The 25,000-nt window shown below is 45.4% G+C and overlaps 2 protein-coding genes across 6 annotated transcripts in view; one reads left to right on the forward strand and one right to left on the reverse strand.

The window, feature by feature from the left end:
* Nucleotides 1–25,000, reverse strand: part of LOC136836568 (alanine racemase-like) — a 165,155-nt gene that overhangs the window by 64,747 nt on the left and 75,408 nt on the right. The gene's annotated exons all lie outside the window — the stretch shown is intronic.
* LOC136836323 (uncharacterized) overlaps nucleotides 1–25,000 on the forward strand; it is a 97,537-nt gene that overhangs the window by 5,743 nt on the left and 66,794 nt on the right. For 2 of the 4 annotated variants that reach the window (XM_067100479.1, XM_067100477.1), the window contains exons 2-4: nucleotides 22,003–22,193; nucleotides 22,446–22,589; nucleotides 22,910–23,623. In XM_067100479.1, the coding sequence (XP_066956580.1) occupies nucleotides 22,017–22,193; nucleotides 22,446–22,589; nucleotides 22,910–23,623 (1,035 nt within the window). In that variant the 5' untranslated portion in view covers nucleotides 22,003–22,016. Of the gene's footprint in view, nucleotides 1–16,746; nucleotides 16,971–21,723; nucleotides 21,845–22,002; nucleotides 22,194–22,445; nucleotides 22,590–22,909; nucleotides 23,624–25,000 lie in introns of those variants that run through there. The other 2 variants (XM_067100480.1, XM_067100478.1) reach the window with 2 other exon arrangements.

The following is a 25,000-nucleotide window of genomic DNA, read 5'->3' on the forward strand; positions in this document are numbered from 1 at the left end:
CCTTGCCTGCCTGATTAGTCCATTTCATCTTCTGATAGTTCATTTCTTGTAAATACACATAACTTTAAACTTACCCTATCGAGTTTACTTACAAATGCCTTGTGAGCAGAGCCCTCAGCTCAGATAAATTCCCCCCTTTTCCCTTGTTTTTACGATTTCCTGAATCTACAGCAGTCAGATTTTATACAAAAATAGAGGTAAGTAACGAAATCATTCATTTAGAGTCTATAACCAGCTCATGATAAGCATTTCCCCAGGTTAAATGGTAAAAATGGCGACCCTTTTGCTTGAGATCTCTCAATCTGCACGTTGCAGAGTAAATCCTTGTCCCCTTGCAACTTGCCGTATGAGCGTCTAGTGAAGCTAGCCTGGGTGAGAGACAGAAACGAAACTTTCTACGTAAATTCCGCATGTGCACAGTCAAGGAGTTCCACACAGTGAGTATTTTTATTTTATGTTGGGATAGGAAGCGAAACTGTGACTGAAAATAGACATAGGGAAACATTAGGGACGTGCATGCAATCTAGTCATCGAGAAGAGAGAGTTAGTATCCGTTACACAAGTTTTGATAGCCCTGCATGAGGTCTTGCATGTTTTCTACATAGGCAAGCTAGGGAATTATGAAGCGTTGAAGAAAAAAAGAAAAAGGAAATAGTGCATGTATCTCCTCCCGACAATTTGTCGTCTTGGAATAGCTAGGCACATGTTTTAGATCCCACGTAGGTCAATCAGCAAATTTCCATATCGCTGAAATTCAGAGGGTTTAATATCTCTCTCCTCTCTCTCTCTCTCTCTCTCTCTCTCTCTCTCTCTCTCTCTCTCTCTCTCATTGTAGAGTAAAATCTCAGAAAGCATAAAATTTGTTTGCTTTATATTTTCACTTGTACACATTCTTCCAAACATCACCACACGTGATAAATTCTGTTTCAATTCAAAGTGTTTCCACTCATTAACCACCAGCTATTTCATTCATAAGGGTAAGGAACTTTTTTTTTATTTGTGGTTATCTTTCGTTTTGCTTAAAGTCCGCTGTGACCATGTGGCTTTCACGTCGTTCCCAGAGTAATTTTGGATAAGCCTAAGAGAAACTTTATTTTTGGGTTCCTCTAAATAAACCATAAGCAGAATAATATGTTTGTATAAGTGGGTTAGTCTCAGGAAAATTCCTACGCTGGTCATTGCCATTTGTTGCCAGGTGCATACCAGACAACCTTGAGCTGTCAGTTGCTTCGCTAACCCAAGTGGTTCCTACCCTTCGTACGCACGTGACTTAGGCAAACAGTGCCCCTGCATAATAGAATTAAGTTTTGTGCTTGTATTAGGACTGGAGGAAAAGGCTCTTAATAGGGCTGGCAAAATACACACATTTGTCAGTTTAACTTGCAAATAATATAATTTTAACTTATCCGTCTCTCGACGATGAACTTACCACTTCTATATAAATAAATAGAAGTGTACTTGTACAAATGGCTGGTCTCTTAACCACCAATTTGCATCAGTACGTACACCTTAACCTCACTCTGTGCCAGTATCCCAGTGTCTCTCAAAGCATTATTTTTTTTCAGGTTTACGCTACATCCTTTCTTTTTTTTCATTTTTTTAAATTTTTTGTTGGGGTTATTATTCTAAGATTGTCACAATGCTCACTGAGTTCCTGAACCTAACCTGTATTGGGAAGCCCATAAAAGGAAAAAAAAAAATTTTTTCCTATCACAAGAAAAACCAAATTCTTGGGAACGGGCAAATGGTCCCCGAACCAAACCCTAAGATTCACACGACAGCCAGCCAAGTCCGTGCGTGAACATGACCACGTCCTACCAGACAAAAATAAAAAAATCAGTTCCCTGTGAGCAAATCATGCCCTATGGGGCAAAACCAATACAAGAAAATTTCTCAGGAATGGGCAAATGCTCCCCAAACCAAGCCTTAAGATTTACACGATAGCCGGCCAAGTCCGTGCATGAACCCGAAAACACACCCTAAGAGACAAAATGAAAAAATCAGTTCCCTACGGACAAATCACGTCCTACGAGGTGAACCAAAAAACCCCAACACTCATGCAATAGCTGGTCGAGTCCGTGCGTGAAATAGAATACAATTTACGTCTTTCAAGACATATTGAAATTCGTTCATCAAGAACAAATTAAGTTTTATTCAGACCTATTGAAACCAGTTCATCACGAACAAACTTGGGTCTTTTCAGAAACCCTAAAATTTGAGTCTTTTCAGACATATTGATTTTCTAAAGGGTCACACCCATATAAGTGTTATCTCAAGATCTACGGCACCCAGAACCCAACAAAATGAGGGCTACAAGTTCTATATGTCTGCTGGAAAGGACATGGGACTGTCAGAACAAGCCCTGAGGGAGTGGGTCCAAGAGGGAATAGACAGTGCCAAGGCAGAAAGAGAGGCCAAAAGAAAGGTGAAGAAGGAAGAGCAAGATAGGCTAGATAAACTTGGAAAGGAAGAACAAGAGAGAAAGGAGAAGGCAGAACAAGAAAGGAGAAGGAAGAACAAGAAAGGAGAAGAAGGAAGAACAAGAAAGATAGGAGAAGAAGGAAGAACAAGATAGCTGGATAGACTTGCGAGAGAAAAACACACAAGACAGGAGAAAGAACAAGAATGAAAGGACAGGCTTGAAAGGGAGGAAACGCAGCGGGCACATGAGCTACAGATGGCCCAAATTGGCACTGCCAGCTCCTCTCCAGGCCCTGGCGCATCCACCCTCACTCAGGCTCATACCTTTATGCCCAAGTGGACTGAGGCCAAGCCTGACGTGTGACTCGATCAGGCGGAAAGGGTCCTTAGCGCCTACCCACTCGATCCCGCCGAAGTCTCCCTACTCTTGGGAAAATTCCTCGTGAAAAGGGTCTAAAAGTGCTTCTGGCGCCCTCCCTGAGGCAGATCAAAGGAAATGGGTGGAAGTCGCCGAGGCGTCACAAGCGTGTGAGATCACCCCGAATGCTGGAGATGATGCTGGAGGCCAGATAAAGCAGGACAGACCTGGTCTGACCTAACCTATCAGTCAGATAGGGCCCTCTCTATATGGCTGGAATCCCTGGGAGTCTCCACCACTAAGGACATCCTCGAGCGGTCCAAGATTGAAAACTTTTTACATTATGCCCCTTCTGCCCTAGCAACCCAAGTATACGAAAAGGTGCCCACGACTCTAGCGGGGTGCTGTCGCCTTGCTGACACGTGGGACACCCATCACACCCATGCAAGTTCATTGGGACATAAAATATGCTATCCTTCTTTCACTTCCAGCGCCCTTCCGCCCAAGAATGGACACTTGCAGAAACCCGTTTTATGTGGGTTCTGCAAGAAAGCTGGGCATTCCACAGGGCAGTGCCGAAACAAGCCCCAGCTGCCACCAACAGCGCCTTTCAAACCCTCTCCTGGGAATATACCAACTAACAAGCCTGCACCCTCCACAGGGGGGGGGGAGAGTGCCACGAAGGAATTACAGCCAGAGCTATTGCAAAGTTTATGGCCAATCTCCCACATGGGCAAAATGCCTTAATAATAAATAAGTACTCTTGCCATTGCCTTGACAGTTACAAATCCCAAGTCCTTAGGCCCTCCAGCTGAGGGTCCCATATATGTGGCACCTCCTTGGGGTAGCTACCCCGCACGCCAGGTCAAGGCATTTGATGACTCTGGTGCTCAAATTTCCCTCATAAGGAAAATAAAGGATTCCCTATGATTTCTACCATTAACCTATAAACTCGTCACAATTGGGGTATCAATCAATTAGTAATAATCTCCCTACTGCTCAGTTGAGAGTCACAAGACCTCATAGATCCAAAATCTGCTACCTTGCAGTAGCAAGCTATATTCCTGGAGGTTATGACATCCTCCTGGGACAGGACTTCCAGTCCCCGTGTAAGTTACAGCGATCCAGGGGTCCAGACCCTCCAAATCATTCATTAGGCATGAGTAAGTTTTAAACACCTGCATTTGTAAAGTCCCCGCTAAGCGGGTTTTCTATGGTGAACCGCCTGTTTTCTATGGTAATGCTCCCTCAAGGTTAGGTCAAGCAAAAATAGCCACATTTTATCTGTGTAAATCAGTATCTACTATAATTCATTTGCTCCTGTTTTCTTTGCACATGTGTTAGAATATTGTTGTGTCAATTCTTGTTAACTTACCTTTTGTGTTACTTGTATTTACACCGAGAGTAATTGACCTCGGGTAACCTGTATTCTATTGTATTCCTCTGTGTGGCGTCCATGCCTTGTATGTATAAGCAGCCTGCTTTCTGAATAAAGCAGTACATATCCACCTGCTCATTATTTTCACTCTTACAGTGGTGACCCCAAAGTGGTTCACGGAGCCATTAAGCGGACTTATCTGGCGACCTAGTCTTGGCTCCATAACTACCCCGCCCCTAATGGACTAAACACGGCACTTTAACAAAGCGATCGGGCGTGCTGACTGTCGTCGGCGGATCACCAGTGTCGTGCCAGACACACGGGCGTGCTCCAAAGTGCGGATTGGCGGTAACCCTCCCAGTAAGAGGCAATAGTGGTATGGGCCAGGGACATTACCTCCCACATGCAGTTAACCGCGCGAACTTCACGGACACTGACATCTCCCCTCGCCCCCAACCCCCAGCGTCCTTCCCCGCCGCAGGCCCACGCGCCTACTCTGCCGCCGATACCGCTCTCCGCGCGCTGCCCGTCTGGCCGGAACAAACAAGGTCGCCCTCACCATAAAGCTGCCGCCCCTTCACACAAAGCAACCCCGTCATCATGGCTCTACAGGGTCGAGGGGCAGTTCAGGCTAGCGGGACTAACCGATGAGGTCCTGCAGGCGAACCGTGATCACGCCCGCCGGGAAAAGTTTACAGGAAGCTCTCCTGTGAGTGTCTGCCACCGTCCTGTCACTATCAAAACTGAAAGGCCTCTCGTCGAGACCTGCTCCCTGCCTGTCTCTGAGAGGGCCACCCACGCCCTTGATCTTGTGAACAACCCTCAACACGACCAAACATCCAGGAGATTTGGGGCGTGATCCAGGACCTCCTCACCCTTCCCAAGACGGACAGCAGGGGCAGGCAGTTGGAGATAAGCCTGTCAGGAGGATCCTCCTCTGTCAGCTCCTCCCAGAGTCTGGACCCAGATCCTCGAGCCCTATACAATGCCGGCTCAGAGGACCTATCAGGCAGTGCAGCAACTGACCGGACTCCAAAGGGCAGCGAAGCGGGCATCACACCACACCCCATCAGCTCCCACTCCAGCCGGACGCGGAGGAGGATAGCGCCGTCACCGGGCGGCGTAGCCTACCACCAAAGAAGCATCCACCCGGGGCCTTGCTACTACCACCAGCCGATGCGGCAGGGCGCCCCTGGAACTGCCAACCCCCTGCTCATTCGCCCATCCAAAAAATTGGGGAGCGGCCAGCCAACAGAAACAGGCTGCCCTGGCAGCAGAGGAACCAAGGCCCAGAACCAGTAGTTTTCGTCCGCGACACCACCTCGGCGCGATGATGCTGGTGACACTGGGGCGTCCGATCCAGTGTTCTTGCCATCCAGAGACCGCAAACGCCCGCCAGACCCGGCTACCTTCCTGATGGCCGCCAGCGGGTCCCCATCCTCTCCTGTGGCACCAGGTTCCTGTCGATCTCCATCCTCGGCCGCGGGTACAGGCTGGAGCTAAAAGTTGCGGACGTGAGATCCCACTCCTGGGCGCCGATCATCGCCCACCCGGTCTGGCAGTCAACGCGGTCGTGAACGCCTGTTGGACACCGACTCCTGCCAGTCCCTCCCCTGGAGGCGGCGCCAGCGCACCCGCCATCTACTCCGTCATCCCGCACCAGTGCGCCCAGCTGCTGAAGGAGTTCCCTGACGTCTTCAAACCCAAACTGTGCCAGGTACCCAGGGCCCCTGCAAAGCACGGATTCTATCACCACATCAAAACAAAGGGCCCCCCAACGCACGCAAAGTTCCGGAGACTCCCCCCTCGGCGCCTTCAGGAGGCCAAAGATGCCTTTGGCGAGATGGAGCGGATGGGCATATGCAGGAAGGCCACCAGCCTGTGGGCCTCTCCTCTCCACATGGTGCAGAAACGGACCGGCTCCTGGAGACCCTGCGGTGACTAAGCGGCTCAACCTGCAATCTAGACAGACCATTACCCTCTTCCAAACATGCAAGATCTCACGGCCTCTTTTCACGGGCCCAAAATATTTTCTAAACTAGACTTTCTGAAGTCCTGTTTTCAGGTACCAGTTGCTCCAGAGGACATCCCCAAAACCGCCATCATCACGCCCTTCAGAGGCAACCTTCCAGAGACTGATGGACAGCATCCTGGGGGACCTGAACTTCTGTGTCTGTTATGTAGATGACATTCTAATTTTTTCCAGATCCCCTAAAGAACACCTGCAGCACATCTGAAAGGTCCTGCAGCACCTGCAGGAAGACAGCTTTGTCGTCAGGTTTGATAAGCGCACCTTTGGCGTCGAAAGAGTTGACTTTTTGGGCCATGAGATATCCCCGGGGGGCGTCCATCCACTCGCATCGAAGGTCGCAGCCGTCACCAGGTTCCCCACCCCTACCTCCGTCAAGGCCATACAAGAATTTCTCGGGATGGTCAACTACTAGAGGAGTTTCATCCTCCGGGTCGCGCACACCATGGCCCCTGACGGAGATCCTGAAGGGCCACCTGAAGTCCTTAGTTTGGGGACCCGACCAGCAGCAGGCCTTATCCCTGACGAAGGCTGCCCTTGCCAAGGCAACCGCCTTGGCCCACCAGGACCCCCAACAACCCCCTACAGCCGACAACGGACGCCAGCAACACCGCCTGGGGGACCGTCCTGGAGCAGATCATTGCCGGAGCCCCACAGCCCATCACCTTCTTCAGCAAGAAGTTCAGCCCCGTCGAGTCCCACTACAGCACCTTCGACAGGGAACTCTGCGCAGTGTATCGGGCGGTACGTCACTTCAAGTTCCTCCTGGAGGGTACGCCCTTCACAATCTGGACGGACCACCAGCAGCTGGTCCATGCCTTCACAAAGCAGGGGGACACATGGTCTTCCAGGCAGCAGTGGCATCTCGCGGCCATCACGGAGTTCACCTGCACGATCAAGTACCTCCCCGGTAGGAAGAACCCTGTAGTGGATGCCCTCTCTAGGATCGAGCTCAACACAGTACAGCTTGGGATTGACTACGAGGACCTCGCCCATGAGCAGACTGCCGACCCAGAGACTCCAGCCTACCACACCCCCATCACGTCGCTCAAGTGGAAGGACGTGCCCCTTGCCCCTGGGGGGCCAACACTGCTGAGCAATGTAAGCACCGGCCAAACCCGCCCCCTGGTTCCCACCTTCCGCCGCCGTCTGGTGTTCGATGTCATCCACAGGCTGTCCCACCCCTCCGGCAGGACATGGCCAAGCTGTTGGCAGAGAAGTTCGTCTGGCATGGTATGCGGAAGGACGTGACAGCCTGGGCGAGACAGTGCATCCGGTGCCAGACCAGCAATGTAGGGCGGCACACCGAGACGGGGGTGGGTGAGTTTCCCCAGCCGGAGAGACAGTTTGGACACATCCATGTAGATGTGGTAGGTCCCCTTCATCCATCAGACGGGGCCAGATATCTCCTGACGATCGTCTACCGCTCCACCAGGTGGCCTGAAGCGACACCCATGCAGGAAGCCACCGCCAGTGTGTGCACTGAGGCCCTCCTCTCCAGCTGGATCAGCCAGTTCGGTGTCCCGGACCACATAACCACTGACAGGGGCCCTGCCTTCCTGTCCGAGCTGTGGTCCGCCCTGGCACACCTGCTGGGGACCTCTCACCACAGCACCACCACCTACAACCCCGCAGCCAACGGATTGGTGGAGAGATTCCACAGATCCCCGAAGGCGTCCCTCATGGCCAGCTGCACCACTGAGGATTGGAAGTACCAGTTGCCTTGGGTCCTCCTCGGGCTGAGGACTGCCCCCAGAGCCAGTGGCGACCCGTCCACAGCAGAAAAAGTTTACGGAGAGCCCCTTGTAGTCCTGGGCAAACTCATCACTGGGGATCACCACAACCTGACAGTCCAGAGGCTCCGCGACATAGTTGGGAAGTTTGCCCCCTGCCAGCGGACATACACAGTTTGGACGGACCACCAGCCGCTGGTCCATGCCTTCACAAAGCTGGGGGATGCATGGTCCTCCAGGCAGCAGCGGCACCTCGCGGCCATCGCAGAGTTCACCTGCACCATCAAGTACCTCCCCGGCAGGAAGAACCCAGTAGCTGACGCCCTCTCGAGGATTGAAATCAACGCAGTGCAGCTCGGGATCGACTACGAGGACCTCGCCCGGGAACAGGCCACCAACCCAGAGATTTCAGCTTACCGCACCGGCATCACGTCGCTGAAGTGGAAGGACATGCCCCTTGCCCTTGGGGGACCAACACTGCTGAGCGACGTAAGCATTGGCCACCCCCGCCCACTGGTGCCCGCCTCCTGTCATTGTCTGGTCTTCGACGTCATGCACTGACTGTCCCACCCCTCGGGCAGGATGACGGCCAAACTACTGGCAGAAAAGTTCGTCTGGCACGGCATACGGAAGGATGCAATGGCCTGGGTGAGGCAGTGCATTCGGTGCCAGACCAGCAAAGTAGGGTGGCACACCGAATCAGGGGTGGGCGACTTCCCCCAGCCGGGAAGATGCTTCGGGCACATCCACATCGACGTAGTGGGTCCTCTTCCCCCATGAGGAGGAGCCAGATACCTTCTGACAGTCGTCGACCGCTCCACCAGGTGGCCCGAAGCACCACCCATGGAAGAAGCCACCTCCAGTGCGTGCGCTGAGGCCCTCCTCTCCAGCATTCCTGTCCGAGCTGTGGACCGCCCTGGCACACCTGCTGGGGACTACTCACCACAGCACCACCACCTACAACCCCGCAGCCAATGGATTGGTGGAACGGTTCCACAGGACCCTGAAGATGTTCCTCATGGCTCGTTGCACCGCTGACAACTAGAAGTACCAGCTGCCCTGAGTCCTCCTCGGGCTGAGGACTGCCCCCAGAGCCAATGGCAACCCGTCCGCAGCAGAAAAAGTTTACGGAGAGTCCCTCGTAGTCCCAGGCGAACTCATCATGGAGGACCAGGACAACCTAACAACATAGAGGCTCCGCGACAGAGTCGGAAAGTTCGTCCCCTGCCGGCAGACGTATACTGACAGGACATCCCCCTCCATGCCTCCCGGTCTATCCTCCACCACCCACATCTTCGTCAGGAACGCCTTACACCCACCCTTAACCAGGCCCTACAAGGGGCCTTTCCTCATACTGGAGAGAAACAAAAAGGCATTCCGGGTGGCCATCCATGGGAAGGACGACTGGGTGTCAATAGCCCGCCTCAAGCCCGCACTCCTGGAGGAAGAAGTCGGTGGCACTCCCCAAAGCCCCCGTAGGAAGCGGCGTCCCCTCAGCTCACCCCGCCCGAAAGAAAATCTTGTGGACGCCCCCATAAGGCCCCGGGCCCAGGCAAGGGAGCAACCAACCACTCCCATACTCAAGGCAGCGGAGAAGTCGAACGCACCTCCCAGCTGACATCGAGGAGATGCGGCCCTCTCTGCCGCCCCAGCAGATACCTGCTTTGATCAGACATTACATACGTCTGGGGGGGGAGTATTGTAAAGTCCCTGCTCAAAGGGTTTTCTATGAAGAACCTCCCGTTTTCTACGGTGCCTTCACAGCTGACCCTAGGTCGTGGTACTCAGCCTTATTATCATTATGTAATTGTACATAGTGTATGTGCCAGAGTATTTTTGTGTCTAATCTACTATTGTTCATCATCACGTTATCTGTATGTACCTGTCCTGTTTTGTGTAGAGAATAGTTTTGGCCTCTGGTCACCTGTATATTTTTTGTACTGACGTCTGCATATGCGCTGACGTCCGCACGCCGCTTTATAAGCAGGCCGCTTCCTCAATAAACTAGCAGTTCTTGTATACCTGCTCTTTTTTTCGCACCCTCTCACAAGTACATCTTAACCTCCTCCTCAGCGAAACATCTGAAGTAGTCCACTAAAACCCTTGTTAAATAAATTTATAAAAATAAAGATATGGGAATTCCTCCCATGGTACTTATAAAGTACACACAATGTAAAAAGTGTCAGATCCAAGTGAGATATATGTTAAATGAAAAGTTAAATGAAAAGAACAATCTACAGTTTGGGAAATCTAAAATGTTTCCTACCTCCAAACAATAATGTTCACAGTCTTAAATCAACAAGTCTCAAACCACAGAGCCGTACTGAAGGTTTCTATCAATATTCGGTACTGATCTTCGAATGACAATTTGTTTGATAACTAATACCTTCACGACCTGGGGCTCTGCCCCCAAAAAACACACATATGAACGAATTATCCAGAACCCGGACATTTCCAGCAAACAAACTCATAAAGTCTTGTCGCCAGGCAGGGATGTTCTCACGTTTCAAGAATATCTGATGCATTTGACAAGCATACAGCTTTCCTAATCAGGTTATGTGCCAGACACCAGCCAAACATTCTCTCAAGGCTCTTCACAATGCATTTAGCTACACTTATTAAACAAAAATCTACTGTGTATTGTAATTCATAAAATATAATTGTGACCTATGAGCTTTCCTGATGCTCGGCCACCACAATGAAGTGCTGCCCCCAGCACTAGGGGGAAAGCAATAATTAATTGACATATTCATGCATTAATGGATAGCCACACCCCTGGCAGGCTGATCTTCAGGTGAGGGTTTACTTACATAATGATTTCGTACACAAGAAATACCCTACTTCACGGAGAGTATGACGACAAAGGCCCCGATCACCGATAAAGTAGTGATGAGGAGGTACTGATTCGGCACGGGGAAAGGGTCGTCTTCCGGCATTGGAGAAAGTGGTGGAATTGTGGTGATCTCTCCCCTTAAGCCGGCACAGGAACAACTTGGTGTTCCCCATGAAGATGTCGCATGAAGATAGGAGTAGTAGAATTGTAGATTCTCTTGCCCAGGACTCTAAACTTGGCGTGACCAGCCTACATGCTGCATCGAAGAGGAGGGATCCTTGCAGAAGGAACATATCTGATGAACTATGGCACCGGATGGACATCTGACAGTTTGTGCAGAACACAGCGCTGAGAGTCTTCATAGAGGCCACCTTGCACTCATGTTACAACATTTGAAAATCACAATGTACTAACATCTCACATCCTAACCAGTCAACGTTTATGAGCGTAAAGATTCTACTGTCACAAATATATCTATCCTGAACTACAACACACCCTGACTTATAGTTAACAGCTGAGGATTGAAACTGGTCCCCCAAAAGGTACATAGCCTCCTCACTATCCCATACTATTACCGAACCATTAAAACCACTAGGGAAAGGTTGTATGATATAACTATGAAACGATTTCAAGTTTATATATATTATATATATATATATATATATATATATATATATATATATATATATATATATATATATATATATATATATATATATATATATATTATATTTCTATATCTTCCCAAGCATCCCAGCCACCAAACGGCAATTTAAAGCAGGAAAATACAACAGTGCATCTTGGCACTGCCTGACAGGAAGGGCAAAAGGAATATTGGCCCCTCCCAATCTGTTAATCACACTTTGTATATCCCTTTCAACTTGTTCTTCTTGGGACAAAACCAAACCAGTTCCCTGCGAACAAATCCAGACCCTACAAGGCAAAACTAATTCAAGAAAATTCTCGGGAATGTGTAAACGCTTCCCGAACCAAGCCTTAAGATTCACGCGATAGCTGGCCAAGTCCGTGCATGAATCCAAAACCATGTCCTACGAGACAAAAAATAAAAAATCAGTTCCCTGCGAACAAATCACGTCCTACGAGGAGAACCAAAAAACCCCAACATTCACGCAATAGCCGGCTGAGTCCGTGCGTGAAATACAATACAATTTACGTCTTTTGAGACATATAAAATTCGCATATCCCAAACCATTACGTCTTTTCAGACGTATTAAAATCTGTTCATCACGAACAAACTAAGTCTTATTCAGACATATAAAAATTCGTTCAGCATGAACAAACTAAGTCTTATTCAGACATATTAAAATCCGTTCATCACGATAACTACGTCTCATTTGGACATTAAAATTCATTCATCATGAACAAACTAAGTCTTATTCAGAGATTAAAATCCGTTCATCACGAAGAACTTTGTCTTATTCAGACATATTAAAATTCGTTCATCACGAACAAACTAAGTCTTATTCAGACATTAAAATCCATTCATCACGAACAACTACGTCTTATTCAGACATATTAAAATTCATTCATCAAACCATGTCTTTTTCAGACATATTAAAATTCATTCATCACAAACAACTGAGTCTTTTAGATATACTGAAACCAGTTCATCATGAACAAACTTGGGTCTTTTCAGACACCCTGAAATTTGAGTTTTTTCAGACATTGATTTTCTAAAGGGTCACGCCCATATAAGTGTTATCTCAAGATGTCTACGACATCCAGAACCCAGCAAAATGAAAAACATGGGACTCTCAGGACAAGCCCTGAGGGAGTGGGTCCAAAAGAGAATGGACGATGCCAAGGCAAAAACAGACGCTGAAAGAAAGAAGAAGGAAGAGCAAGATAGGCTAGATAAACTAGCAAAGGAAGAGCAAGATAGGCTCAATAAACATGCGAAGGAAGAACAAGACAGAATGGAGAAGTAAGAGCAAGATAGGCTGGATAGACTTGCAAGGAAAGAACAAGAAAGAAAGGATAGGCTTGACAGGGAGGGAAAGCAGCGGGCTCATGAGCTACAGATGGCCCAAATTGGCACTACCAGCTCCTCTCCAGCCCCTGGCGCATCTGCCTTCACTCAGACTCATACCTTTATACCCAAGTGGACCGAGGCCAAGCCTGAAGTTAAAAAAGCTAAGTATACCTTAGTTTTACCAGACCACTGAGCTGATTAACAGCTCTCCTAGGGCTGGCCTGAAGGATTAGACTTATTTACCGTGGCTAAGAACCAACTGGTTACTTAGCAACGGGACCTACAGCTTATTGTGGAATCCGAACCACATTATAGCAAGAAATGAATTTCTATCATCAGAAATAAATTCCTCTAACTCTCCATTAGCCGGCCGGAGAGTCCAACTCGGGCCTAGCGAGTGCTAGGCCACAACTCTACCGACTCGCCCAACAAAGAGCTAGGCCAAGCCCGAGATGTGGCTCAATCGGGCAGAAAGGGTCCTTAGCACCTACCCACTCGCTCCCACCAAAGTCTCCCCATTCTCGGGAAAATTCCTCGGAGGAAAGGGTCTAATTGTTTTCAACGGCCCCGCCTGAGGCGGATCAAGGGAAATGGGTGGAAGTGCGCCAGGCGATCACAAAGGCTTACAAGATCATCCCCGAACGCTGGAGAGGCCAGATAAAAGAAGCAGGACAGACCTGGTCTGACTGGGCATATCAATCAGAAAGGGCCCTCCCTAAATGGCTAGAGTCTCTGGGAGTCTCCACCGCTGAGGACATCCTCAAGTGGTTCAAGATTGAAAACTTTTTATATTACGCCCCTTCTGCCCTAGGAACAAACGTATGTGAAAAAGTACCCACAACTCTAGCACAGTGCTGTGGCCTTGCCGACAAGGGGGACGCCAATCACGCACATGCGAGCTCATTGGGACGCAAAATATGCCCTCCTTCTTTCACTTCAGCACCCCTCCACCCAAGAATGGGCACTCACAGAACCCGCTACGTTGCGTATGGGTTCTGCAAGAAACTGGACATTCCACAGAGCAGTGCCGAAACAAGCCCCAGGCACAGCCTACTGCACCTTTCAAACCCTCTCCTGGGAATCTACTGACTAACAAGCCTGCACCCTCCTCAGGGACAGTGCCACGAAGAGATTACAGCCAGAGCTACTGCACGGCTTGCAAAGTTTATGGCCAATCTCCCACATGGGCAAAATGCCTTAATAATAAATCGAGTACTCTTGCCATTGCCTTGGCAGTTACAAATCCCAAGTCCTTTGGCCCTCCAGCCAAGGGTCCCATACATGTGGCACCTCCTCGAGGTAGCTACCCCGCACACCAGGTCAAGGCATTTGATGACTCTGGCACACAAATTTCCCTCATAAAGAAGACAAAGTTCCCTATGGAGCTACCATTAACCAATGTAAACTTGTCACAACTGAGGGTATCAATCAGTTTAAGATGATACTCCCTACTGTTCAGCTGAGAGTCACAAGACCTCAGAGATCCAAAATCTGCAACTTTGCAGTAGCAAGCTATATTCCTGGAGGTTATGACCTCCTCCTGGGACAGGACTTCCAGTCCCCATCTAAGTTACAGCGATCCAAGGGCCCAAATCCCCCAAATCATTCACTAGGCACGAGAAGGCCTCAAATGCCTGCAATCATTCCACTGCCAGTGCCACCTGAGTACAATGTGCAGTGGCTTCCTCCATCATGATCGATTCCAGATCCCATTCTGGTGCCAGGCGCTAACCCAGTGCCAGGATCCCTCAATAGATCCCAAGCTTGATTTTCAGAATCTCTGCCAGTGCCACTTGCGTGCACTGAGCAGTGCCAAGCTCCGTTTGTCCCAAACGACGATAAAATTCCAAATCAAATAATAGTACCTGACCCTGCCTTAGTGCCATTCAAGAGATCCCAATCAGGATCCCATCACATCTCCCGGCTTGGCCCTACTACCAGCGCCGGTAAGAGAGATGAATTCTTCCAACCACAGCGGAAGCTCAACCAAAGGTGCAGCCTTGCAACCCGTGCCTGTGCTGGTCATAGTAACCAGCGAGCCTATCACACCCACCGCAACCTCTTTCTCTCTTTCCCGGTCCCCCACGGACACGACCATAGCTAAGGATTCTGCTGCATCTCAGATGGTCAGTGAACTCATGGAACTGTGGCGACTTGGCATAAAGCTAATGAATGCCCCTGCTTCGGCCACCAAAGAAGCCGACACAGGTGGCCCTCCAATGTTCTCCTCAGGCTTGGTTCACCTGATTCTCCTACCAAGGAGAACCATCAACCTAAAGAGGTATGTGGCAAAAATCATGGGCAGAGTAACGTTAGGTAGATTAAAGAGAGCTGCTAAGCTCTCCTGGCCCCAGTGCCACCCCTCTTCCTACAAGGACCTTGGCACCTCTATCCAGAAGAGGGTATCAGGTTTCCTCACCTGTTTACTTTCCTTATAACTCTGTACTTTATTATTTTCCTTTTAACATTTTTCCTTTCATTATTTTTGTTCAATTAATCCTATTATTTTACGCCTCACAAAGGCTTATATTTTACCTTGCTTCCCACTCTGCCAATGCAGAGTGCAAATTGACAGACATTTCAAATTCAAAAGTCCTACGACTTCCCTCTCGTGCCTATAAACGCATGATACATTTCAAAACCATATATCCGAAAAACTGTTAATTACCATACAAGTGCCTCCTTGGCACAGTGCCATTATCATAGATGTTGCCAGATAACCCTGTCGGAGGAGTCGTGTCCTTTGACTGTTTTGAAGTCCCTTGGGCAAAAGAGTAAACCTAAGCCATTTTTCATACGCTAAAGAGTATAATTTCAGCATATTAATCTTCATTTTTTCTTTAACAGTCATTATGTATTCTAGAATCTGTCATTTGTCTTCTTTGTTATTCCCTTGTAATTTAAATCCCGAGCCCATGACTCGGAAAGACCGTGTACTTTACATATTTGTCTGTCCTTCATTGTACTTAGCTTCGTGCCTGGAAGCACCAGTGACCTCAGTGCCACGTCTGGCACTGTGCCGTCGACTTAAGTAACATGGCGACACCTAACGAAGATCATGTATACTTCATTGTAATGCCTCATCAAGGCAGACTAACTGCATGTCTTTGACTATAACAACCACTAAAAGTTAAGTGCATGATTATTCTAAGATTTATCTTAAGGAAATCATTTACAATTATTGTGTTTAATATTAACAGTAACTTTCTTATATTTGTAACAGTTCGATTTTTAAAACAACAGTAGTTTATGATTTAAGGCATTTTAATACTTATGATAAATTACTCATTTCTTTTGAGATTTACCTTAATGAGGTAAATTAAAGTTAGTGTATTTTAATATTTACAGTACTAATCTTATAGCTGTAAATGTCCCTGTTTTAAAGTAACAGTAATCTAAGGTTAAACTCTATTTTTTCGTTACTCTGCGATTAACGTGAAATATTGAATTCTTTATCAAGTAAATTTTCAGACATCTCATAAGACGCAGAAAGATTTAGGTTATTAAATACACATGAGTGCCGTTAATGAGGAGGGTAAAGTAATATAAAGCATTTGTCAGCTGAATCCTTGGTTTGGTAAACATTCGCGCTCGACTGAAGGTGCGAGATGTCAACTTGGGTGGGGAGTTGTTATATCTACCCAAGCATCCCAGCAACCAAACGCTTAATTTAAAGCTGGAAAATACAACAGTGCATTTTGGCAATGCCTGACAAGGAAGGGCGAAAGGAATATTGGTCCATCCCTTAAATTGTTAATCGCACTCTGTATATCCATTTCAACTTACTCTTCTTGAACATGTGACGCTGTGTAACCCTTTGTTTACAGACGCGAGATTGTGAGGAGAGTAAGTCTGGCCGGAGGCAAAATAGAGCTGGTGATGCAGATTAAGAGAAAGGACATCTGGCATGAACACCTGGATCTTGAGTCATAAATGATGCACGCACATAAGGAAATGACACTAACCCCATCTACCTGTGGATGACCTCCTAACCCCTGACAGAAGTCATATAACGGCCTCACTGGAGGAACAAGAGTGAGAGACATAGCTGGACGTGAGCGACACATCTCCTTTCCCGCCTCCTTCAGAGAGCCATGCTCTACCACGTGGTCCTATCTTGTAGGGACCCTCAGTATTCTTACCAGTGAAGCCCTTAGCCCTCCTCCGGCGCCATTACCCTCACTGAAGCCACCTCTTCTACAAGATAAAGTGATCTGTTGCAAAGGTTCTTCCAGTCAGTCATACTGTTTTAATTCTCGTACTAACTTCCTATTTCCATTTCTAAGTGCCAGTATTTCCATATCAACCTTGCCTTGTCAGGGCAGTGTTACGTAAATGCCTGTTTAAATAATTACATAAAATCGTGTGTTCAAGGCTTCTTTGGCACCCTCTGTGCTCCCACTGTCCTATGCATATCTTACTGTGTCCTTACTGGCTCTAAATCCGTAAATCTCTTCCTTAACAAAGGGTTTGTTAGCCGTGGAAATCTCTCTTGACTGTATCTTGTATCAGCATCGTCACACCGACGGATATGCCTTCAGGTTTTCCCAGTTATAATTACCCTCTCAGGCCTTGCATGCCTGCTCAGTCCATTTCATCTTCTGATAGTTCATTTCATGTAAATACACGTAATTTTAAACTTACCCTAATGTGTTTACTTACAAATACCTTGTGATTAGAGCCCTCAGCTCGGTTAAATTCCCCCTTTTTCCTCGTTTTTGACGATTTCCTTAGTCAACAGCAGTCATATTTTATACAAAAATAGAGGTAAGTAACGAAATCATTTATTTTGAGTGTATAACTGGCTCATGATTATAGCATTTCCCAAAAGGTTAAATCGTAAAAATACTTGTATATACCTGTATTATATATATATATATATATATATATATATATATATATATATATATACACACACACATACATCTGGGGTAGCCAGACTTGCTTAACGTGAAAACCACGGCATCCGAATAATAGGGACTTTTTATCGCTACATTCTTTTGTTGCATGGAAATTATTATTCATATATATATAGATGTTGAAATATGCACGTACCCCTTATCTATTCATGTCTGGAGTTTGTTACCTTAATATCTATGATTCAATAATCACGGAGCATGCATACAGATACGCACACCCACACACACAAAACCAAATGGTTACTGATGCAACTATAGTGAGCCATGTTAATACTGCGACCTTCTGCCGAGGCATCCTAGACAAAAAAAAAAAAAAAAAAAAAAAAAGGAAAAATGTTTTCTTTATTATAAATGGGGAATCCTCAAAACAGGGAAAAATATGGTCAACATATGAGGAAAAGGACAGAAAGCAATAGCATGAGTAAATATTTCAATCGTATGCCTCCTTAGAAGATTAATTTATCATATTTTCATCATAACATGTAAGTCTTTCCGAATGTCCACCTTTTTGACGAGCTGTTATGCCATCTCCATAGACCATTCCTGTTGTGTGCGCACACCGTAAACAGTAATAATTGATGGAGTCACAGCGGTGACGCCTAAGAAGGGAGTGGCAGAAAATCCTGAAGACATATTGTCACGCCCGTAAAAATTAGCTCCGCAATGCGCTGCTTTGTAAGGACTGCGTAAAGATTCAAGGAAATAGACTGCTATCAGTTTCTTCTGAGGACGAAGCAGTGATTCAAAGCATTAAGTTGTTCTGAGAATTATTCACAACACTAGGCTGTTCTAATGACGAAGCAACGATTCACAACATTAGATTGTTCTGAGAATGATTCACAACACTATAGGTTGTTCTGAAAATGACTCACAGAACCAGGTTGTTCTGAGAATGATTCACAGAACCAGGTTGTTCTGAGAATGATTCACAACACTAGGTTGTTCTGAGAATGATTTACAGAACCAGGTTGTTCTGAGAATGATTCACACAACCAGATTGTTCTGATAAAGGTTCACACAGCCAGGCTGTTCTGAGAATGATTCACAGCACTAGGTTTTTCTGATAATGATTCACACAGCCAGGCTGTTCTGAGAATGAATCACAGCACTAGGTTGTTCTGAAAGTGATTTACAGCATCAGGTTGTTCTAAGGATTGTGCAATAGTTTACAGCAGGTGGGCTGTTTTTTTATGGAGATCCTTAAAACTGAAACTGTTCGTTTAACAACCAATAACATTCTTGTCATCACTGACTTTTTCCCACTTTCATCGTTTTTTAGTCATTATTGTGCGAGTACAAAGATTTACTTGGAATACAGTATTTTCCGTTTAACTCTGCACACACTATGCTCCACATTGGCGTTTTGCGTGTTATAATGGCAAGCAACTTTGTACTTTGTCAAAGTGTAGAATGCACTGAATTATAACACAGCGTATGCAAATGGACTCATAACCATTATAGTTGGTTTTAACTTCATTCTTTTGATTAGGAAAATAGTACACTGGTCTATGTCGTAGAAAATCATTCGATTATTATTATTATTACTCAGAAGATAAACACTATTCATATGGAACAAGCCCACCACAGAGGCCATTGACTCGAAAGTCACTTTTTTTTATTTTGTCACCTTTTTTATACTGTCAGTCCTTTTGAGATATGCTGCGCAATGGTCGCTGTTATACCGTAAGTCGTCCATTTCAAAATGGTGGTTTGACATTTTGTATACACAGACGTCAAAGTCAGCAGCAAAATACTGCATAATCAGTTATTAAGTGCTGTGACGTCAGCGTGGCATAACATTGGAAAGCCGTGACTCGTTTTGCCTCTAATTCCAGCAGTGACATCAGGGCGAAGATAAGTTCATGAGACAGCTTGTTTTTCTACTTTCGCCATTTAACGGATGTCGGCTCTGCTCGGCAGATAGTCCAGCAGTCCACACCAGGCCCCCCAAACACCTCCCAAACGGATGTCACATCCGTTAGAACTTGACTTTTTTTCACCCTTCTGGACACAGTGCTGTCACAATAACAACAACAGACTTCCAAATAATAGCTAGAAAGAATCATGCTCGTTACTGTGACTTTTATCGAATAAAAAAAAAAAAAAGATAATCAGCCCAGAGACTGCATGGATAAAAAAAAAAAAGATAATCTAGAACCGTGGCACTAATTTGCAGCGGAGATCAGGAATAAACATACATAAAATGCGCCGAAGTTTCTTCGGCGCAATCGAGTTTTCTGTACAGCCGCTGTAGCGTATAATCAAGGCCACCGAAAATAGATCTATCTTTCGGTGGTTTCGGTATAATGCTGTATGAGCAGCGGCCCATGAAACTTTAACCACGGCCCGGTGGTGGTATATCCTATATCGTTGCCAGAAGCACGATTATGGCTAACTTTAACCTTACACGAAATAAAGACTACTGAGGCTAGACGACTACATTTGGTATATTTGATGACTGGAGGGTGGACGACCAACATACCAATTTGCAGCCCTCTAGCCTGAGTAGTTTTTAAGATCTGAGGGCAGACAGAAAAAGTGCGACTAGAATAAAGTTTCTTTTACAGAAACTAAAATCAGCCCAGAGACAGCACGGATACCTGCGGATCAGATGTTTACCAAAACGGAGATTAGGACAAGGGGACTTTTCAGATCACTTACCAGACTGTTCTATTAGCTGTCTCAGGAATTAAAAGGATGCGTAAGGTAACAGATGCTCGGGAGGAAACTGGGGGTAAATCTGTTTCAAGGACTGGCGATGAAAAAGCTGGTATCTGGAGATAATAAACAATAAATAAATAATAGGTGGGCCCCTGCGGACAGAAATGAAAGCTCATGGAAGGTCTAAAAACTGAACAACGATGATAGTGCCAAAAATGACGTAGATGCCCGACGAACCACACATACACACACACACACACAGAAGAGAGAGAGAGAGAGAGAGAGAGAGAGAGAGAGAGAGAGAGGGTTTCTAACACTGAAAGCAGAGATCTCTAAACTCACAAATTAGTTAAGGGTTTGATTCAGGGTTAAAAATGATCTATATCAACTGAAATTTTAAAAATACACAATAAAAAAAAACCACTTTCGATCAGTAAATAAATAAATGTACTGACTTAGCCGCAGCAGCTGCTCACCTCCTGCCGAGGGATACGAAGGAGAGGGAGCCTGTTATCAAGATTTAAGTCATGCGCTGCGCAGAGAGCAGCAGAATCGTCGCCCCGCTGGCTCTGTCCTTCAAGCAGATGCTACAATACAAATAGTGAAAGAACAACTTAAAAATGTAAACTATATGTATGTTACATTAAGACTGTGAAACCAAGGATTTCACGAAATCCCTGAAATTTTCAGGGAATTCGGGAAATCACCAATTCACTTAGGAACATTTGATCCCCGAGGTGCTAGTACTAAACATGGCGAAGCAGTGATTCATCTACACTGTTTTGCCAAGTACTAGCCCCTCGGGGATCAAATGTACCTAAGTGAATCGGTGATTTCACTAATTCCCTGAAAATTTCAGGGATTTCGTGAAATCCCTGATTTCACAGTCTTACTGTACGTATATACATCATTACCATTGCAGTTTTAGGACTCTGCGTCCCATCGCTAGAGGGGACACAATTAAGGAAGGTTCAGGAAGATATAAAGAGCTACAAGAAAAGTTCCATTTACACGATGTTCCCAAGGGACACCTTCCTTTCCTCAGTGGGCTAAAATTTCAGTATTCAGGCGACTTATTTTCATTCAAATATCAGCTGAGTAAGTCTCCCAAGGAATGACTTTCATCAGATTCAAGAGGGTGTGATCTCATATGATTGACTGTCATATGCACCCACCTCACTTCACCTGATTTGGGGTAAAACTTAGGCCTGACCCTATAATGAGGTCTTTTGTCACCATTGCTAGCAATACATTTTAATTAATTTGTATCCTTTTCTCCTTGCTTTATGCTTCTTCGGCTCTTAAGAAATGAAACATTGACAGTTGTTACAGAAAGTCACGCTCTGTACGTGAAATCATTTTGTTAATGTATTTTCCTTGATGTTTCTCCATTTCAGCAAGTTCCAGTCATCGAAAATCAATAGAAAGATTCCAATAAAAATGTTGAACATTTTCTGTTACTCATTATCTACACCATAACCTGTACTTCCTGCTTTGATGGAACAAGACACTGAACTAAGTAATCAACCATGGGAATTTACGCATATTGTTCATAATCCAGTCACAACTTTCTTGCTGCACACAAAAACCCTTAATAAAATCAATCACATCAACCGTATTTTTGCCTTGGTCTGAAGAACAAAAATGTTGATTCGACATTTCACCTCTCTCAAACAGAAGCTGTATGGATTATGGCGCTCTCGCTCAAGTTGGGGGTAGGTCTAGCTTTTCTCTGCTGTACAATAGCTCAGGTGGAGATAGCAGAGCAAGATCTTAGCAACAGGGAAGCATGGCAATTGGAACCACACATCGTACTGAATGAAGACTCCTGTAACTGGCCAGTTTGCAACTTCAATGACACCAAACAGGTACATGTAGAACTTAAATGTCCTTCTTCTTCACTCCTTTGTTTACAATGCCAATAACAAACTTCAAGATGGGCATGAGCAGGCCATCTACATGGAATTTAAACATCCTTACATTCAAACAACCACTAACGTCATTCCTTTATTCCAAAAGATTTGTCAACCTCTGCCATACACCGATTCATTTTGACGTGTCTAACAGAAAGTTTTGATTTTGTATATATGCTAAAAGTTCTCAACTATTTTTTTCCTTAGACTGTGGTGATTCCAGAAGGGTTTACGCTTCCATCTTTTGTGGGGGTGGAAATTTACATGGCCCAAACCGTGCATGTATACCCAGCCTGTTTGCCTACCATTCATATTGTCAGTGCAGGTTTTGTGTCCACCTTACCTGGAAGGGTAAGTTTTAAAAAATCTATTTTCTTTGGCAGGAGAATAAATTTCAAGAATTGAAAAGTTATCAGTCACAAACTATATCTAACTTCTGTTCAAGCTGTTTTCACAATTGTGTAAAATTAAATGCATCTGATTACAGATTTTTTTTCTACCAGCAATTCTTCAAAAAGGCAGACGTATACCTTTCTGATGATCTTCCATCCCCTTATGAATGCAACAATAATATCTCACAGTTTGCTAAGAGTAGATACCTGACAGTACAAAGAACGAATTTTTTTCTTGTTAATGACATGTACCTTTCAAACAAACATTTTCTTTGACAGGATACCGGGAATTTGCATCACCCACCCTGTACATTCAACCTTGAATTAAAGGATTCCAGAGCAGACACAATTTCCTATGGAGTAGACAGTCTCACTCTAAATCACTCTACAGTAGACACTTTAAATCTGGTCGATCAGAGACTCTTCACTGCTTCGAGTTCTAACATCACCACAGTGGAAAACCTTCACTGGAAGCTCTACAAAAGTGACGTTCTTGACACAACACTCTCGGAAGTCTTTCAGCTCAGAGCAGATGCTGACTGGTCAGTCTCTAGGAGTAGCCTCGACTTGATTCACGAGAACGGAATTGTTTTCAATGGGACTCACATGGACTTTACTGACAGCTCGGTGAAACACATTAAATCTCATGGGATCAAGGTTGCAAGAGGCGTAGTGACTTTTTCGAATGTTTCTATTGAAAGATTAGAGGCTTTAGCAATAGTGGCTGAGCACCCAGAGGCTTTTGTTGAGTTTTCAAATGTGACTATCAATTCCGCAGCTGCCGACTGTATTGTACTTCCAGACAGGGAGAAAATTTCCCTTAGTAGTGTGAGAGTTGACGACATGGAGGTGAACTCTTCTTCGCCTTATTTCAAGTTTCTGGATGACTTTATTATAATGGAAAATGTCACCAAGATTCTTGTGCACAAAGACTTACCACAGTGTTCCTCAATAAATTCAACGCTCTCCTGCGACTTCAACGGCATTGACAAGGTCATTATTTTCAGATTTCAAGTACACAACATTGCTACTTCAATACACTGGTATATTTCTAGGGTCAAATTAGGCTTTCTGTATCCATAAATTTGTTTACTAAAATTAAAAGGCTAAGCAAGGATGTTAAATTCAGTATATTTCGGATAATACTACTTCAGCCTGTATCACTGTTAAATGTAGAAAACAGTGGGTGAGCAAGGCCTTCCTATGACAAATACTGGTGGGGAAATTAGCTTGCTGATCCTGTGATGAAAGAATTCAAGAAGCCAACTAATTAGCCCCCACGTTAAAAGTAGTGTAAAAGTAGGCCTGTGACAAAGGTGTGGTATGTTTAAGTGGTTATGTGATATCTTTATTGATGGAGTGAGGTGACAGACAAAATTGTTGGATAAGATAATGTGCCATGGATGGTATGTGGAACGGTTGATGTTTGCAGATGATAAAAAACTGACTGGGGAAGTGAAAAGAAACTGCATGATCCAGTAAGAGTCTGAACATGTTTGCAATGGGCAACAACTGACAGTAAGTGTGAGATGAAGGCCATAAATAGAAACCAGGAACACTGAGAAGTAATCAATAAAACAAAATAACTGAAGCAATAAAAGTAGCAGCTGTCAGATAGATTAAGAAAATACCAGGTGGGAATGTATAAATAGATTTTTTAGTCAACTCTCCTTTATGGAAGTATAGTGTGGATGTTGAATGGAATGGAGGAACAAAGGTTGAAGTTGTTGAAATATACCATTTGTGTAATATTAACGACAAAAGAATTGATAAGGTGAGACATCTAGAGATATGCAGATGTGCCAGAAAGGTTAGCTAGAGTGAAAGGATGATTTTATCAAATATCTTGGGAAGTGGTGAGAATGGGGGACAATAAACTGCTGAAAAGTGTATAGTTTAGAAAAGTTTGGGAGGAGGAGCTGAGGACGACCTAGAAAGGGTTGGACAGATAGAATTAACAGGATATAAGAATAGAAAATGTCATAATACCCAAGAAGTGTCAGAGTACTTGCAACATAAGAGGTGAATGGCACAGTAAGTGTGGGGTGGTTTGAAGTGCTACTGGTGAGCCTTCTATGTCGGTGTAAGATGCGGCTAACGTTGTAGAAGTTTTCTGAACATGGGAGTCACCCACGATTCAGAGGTTAAAATGTGAATGTGGAATGACCACTGTGTTGTTTTCCTATGGTGCCACCCTATCAAGAGAAATGGCCTAACATTGGGAGAAAGTATTACATTGAGGCATAGTGAGTAGTTATCATTAAGTACTTTAGTGAGGCAGCTGTGTGAATGCAGCAAGGTAAAATCAGAGAGGTTGGGCAGCTAATTAGGAACAGACCAAAGGGAACAGATGAAAAGTAAAAAGTTGAA

Source organism: Macrobrachium rosenbergii, chromosome 56 (genome assembly GCF_040412425.1).
Source record: "Macrobrachium rosenbergii isolate ZJJX-2024 chromosome 56, ASM4041242v1, whole genome shotgun sequence".
Taxonomy (NCBI): Eukaryota; Metazoa; Arthropoda; class Malacostraca; order Decapoda; family Palaemonidae; genus Macrobrachium; species Macrobrachium rosenbergii.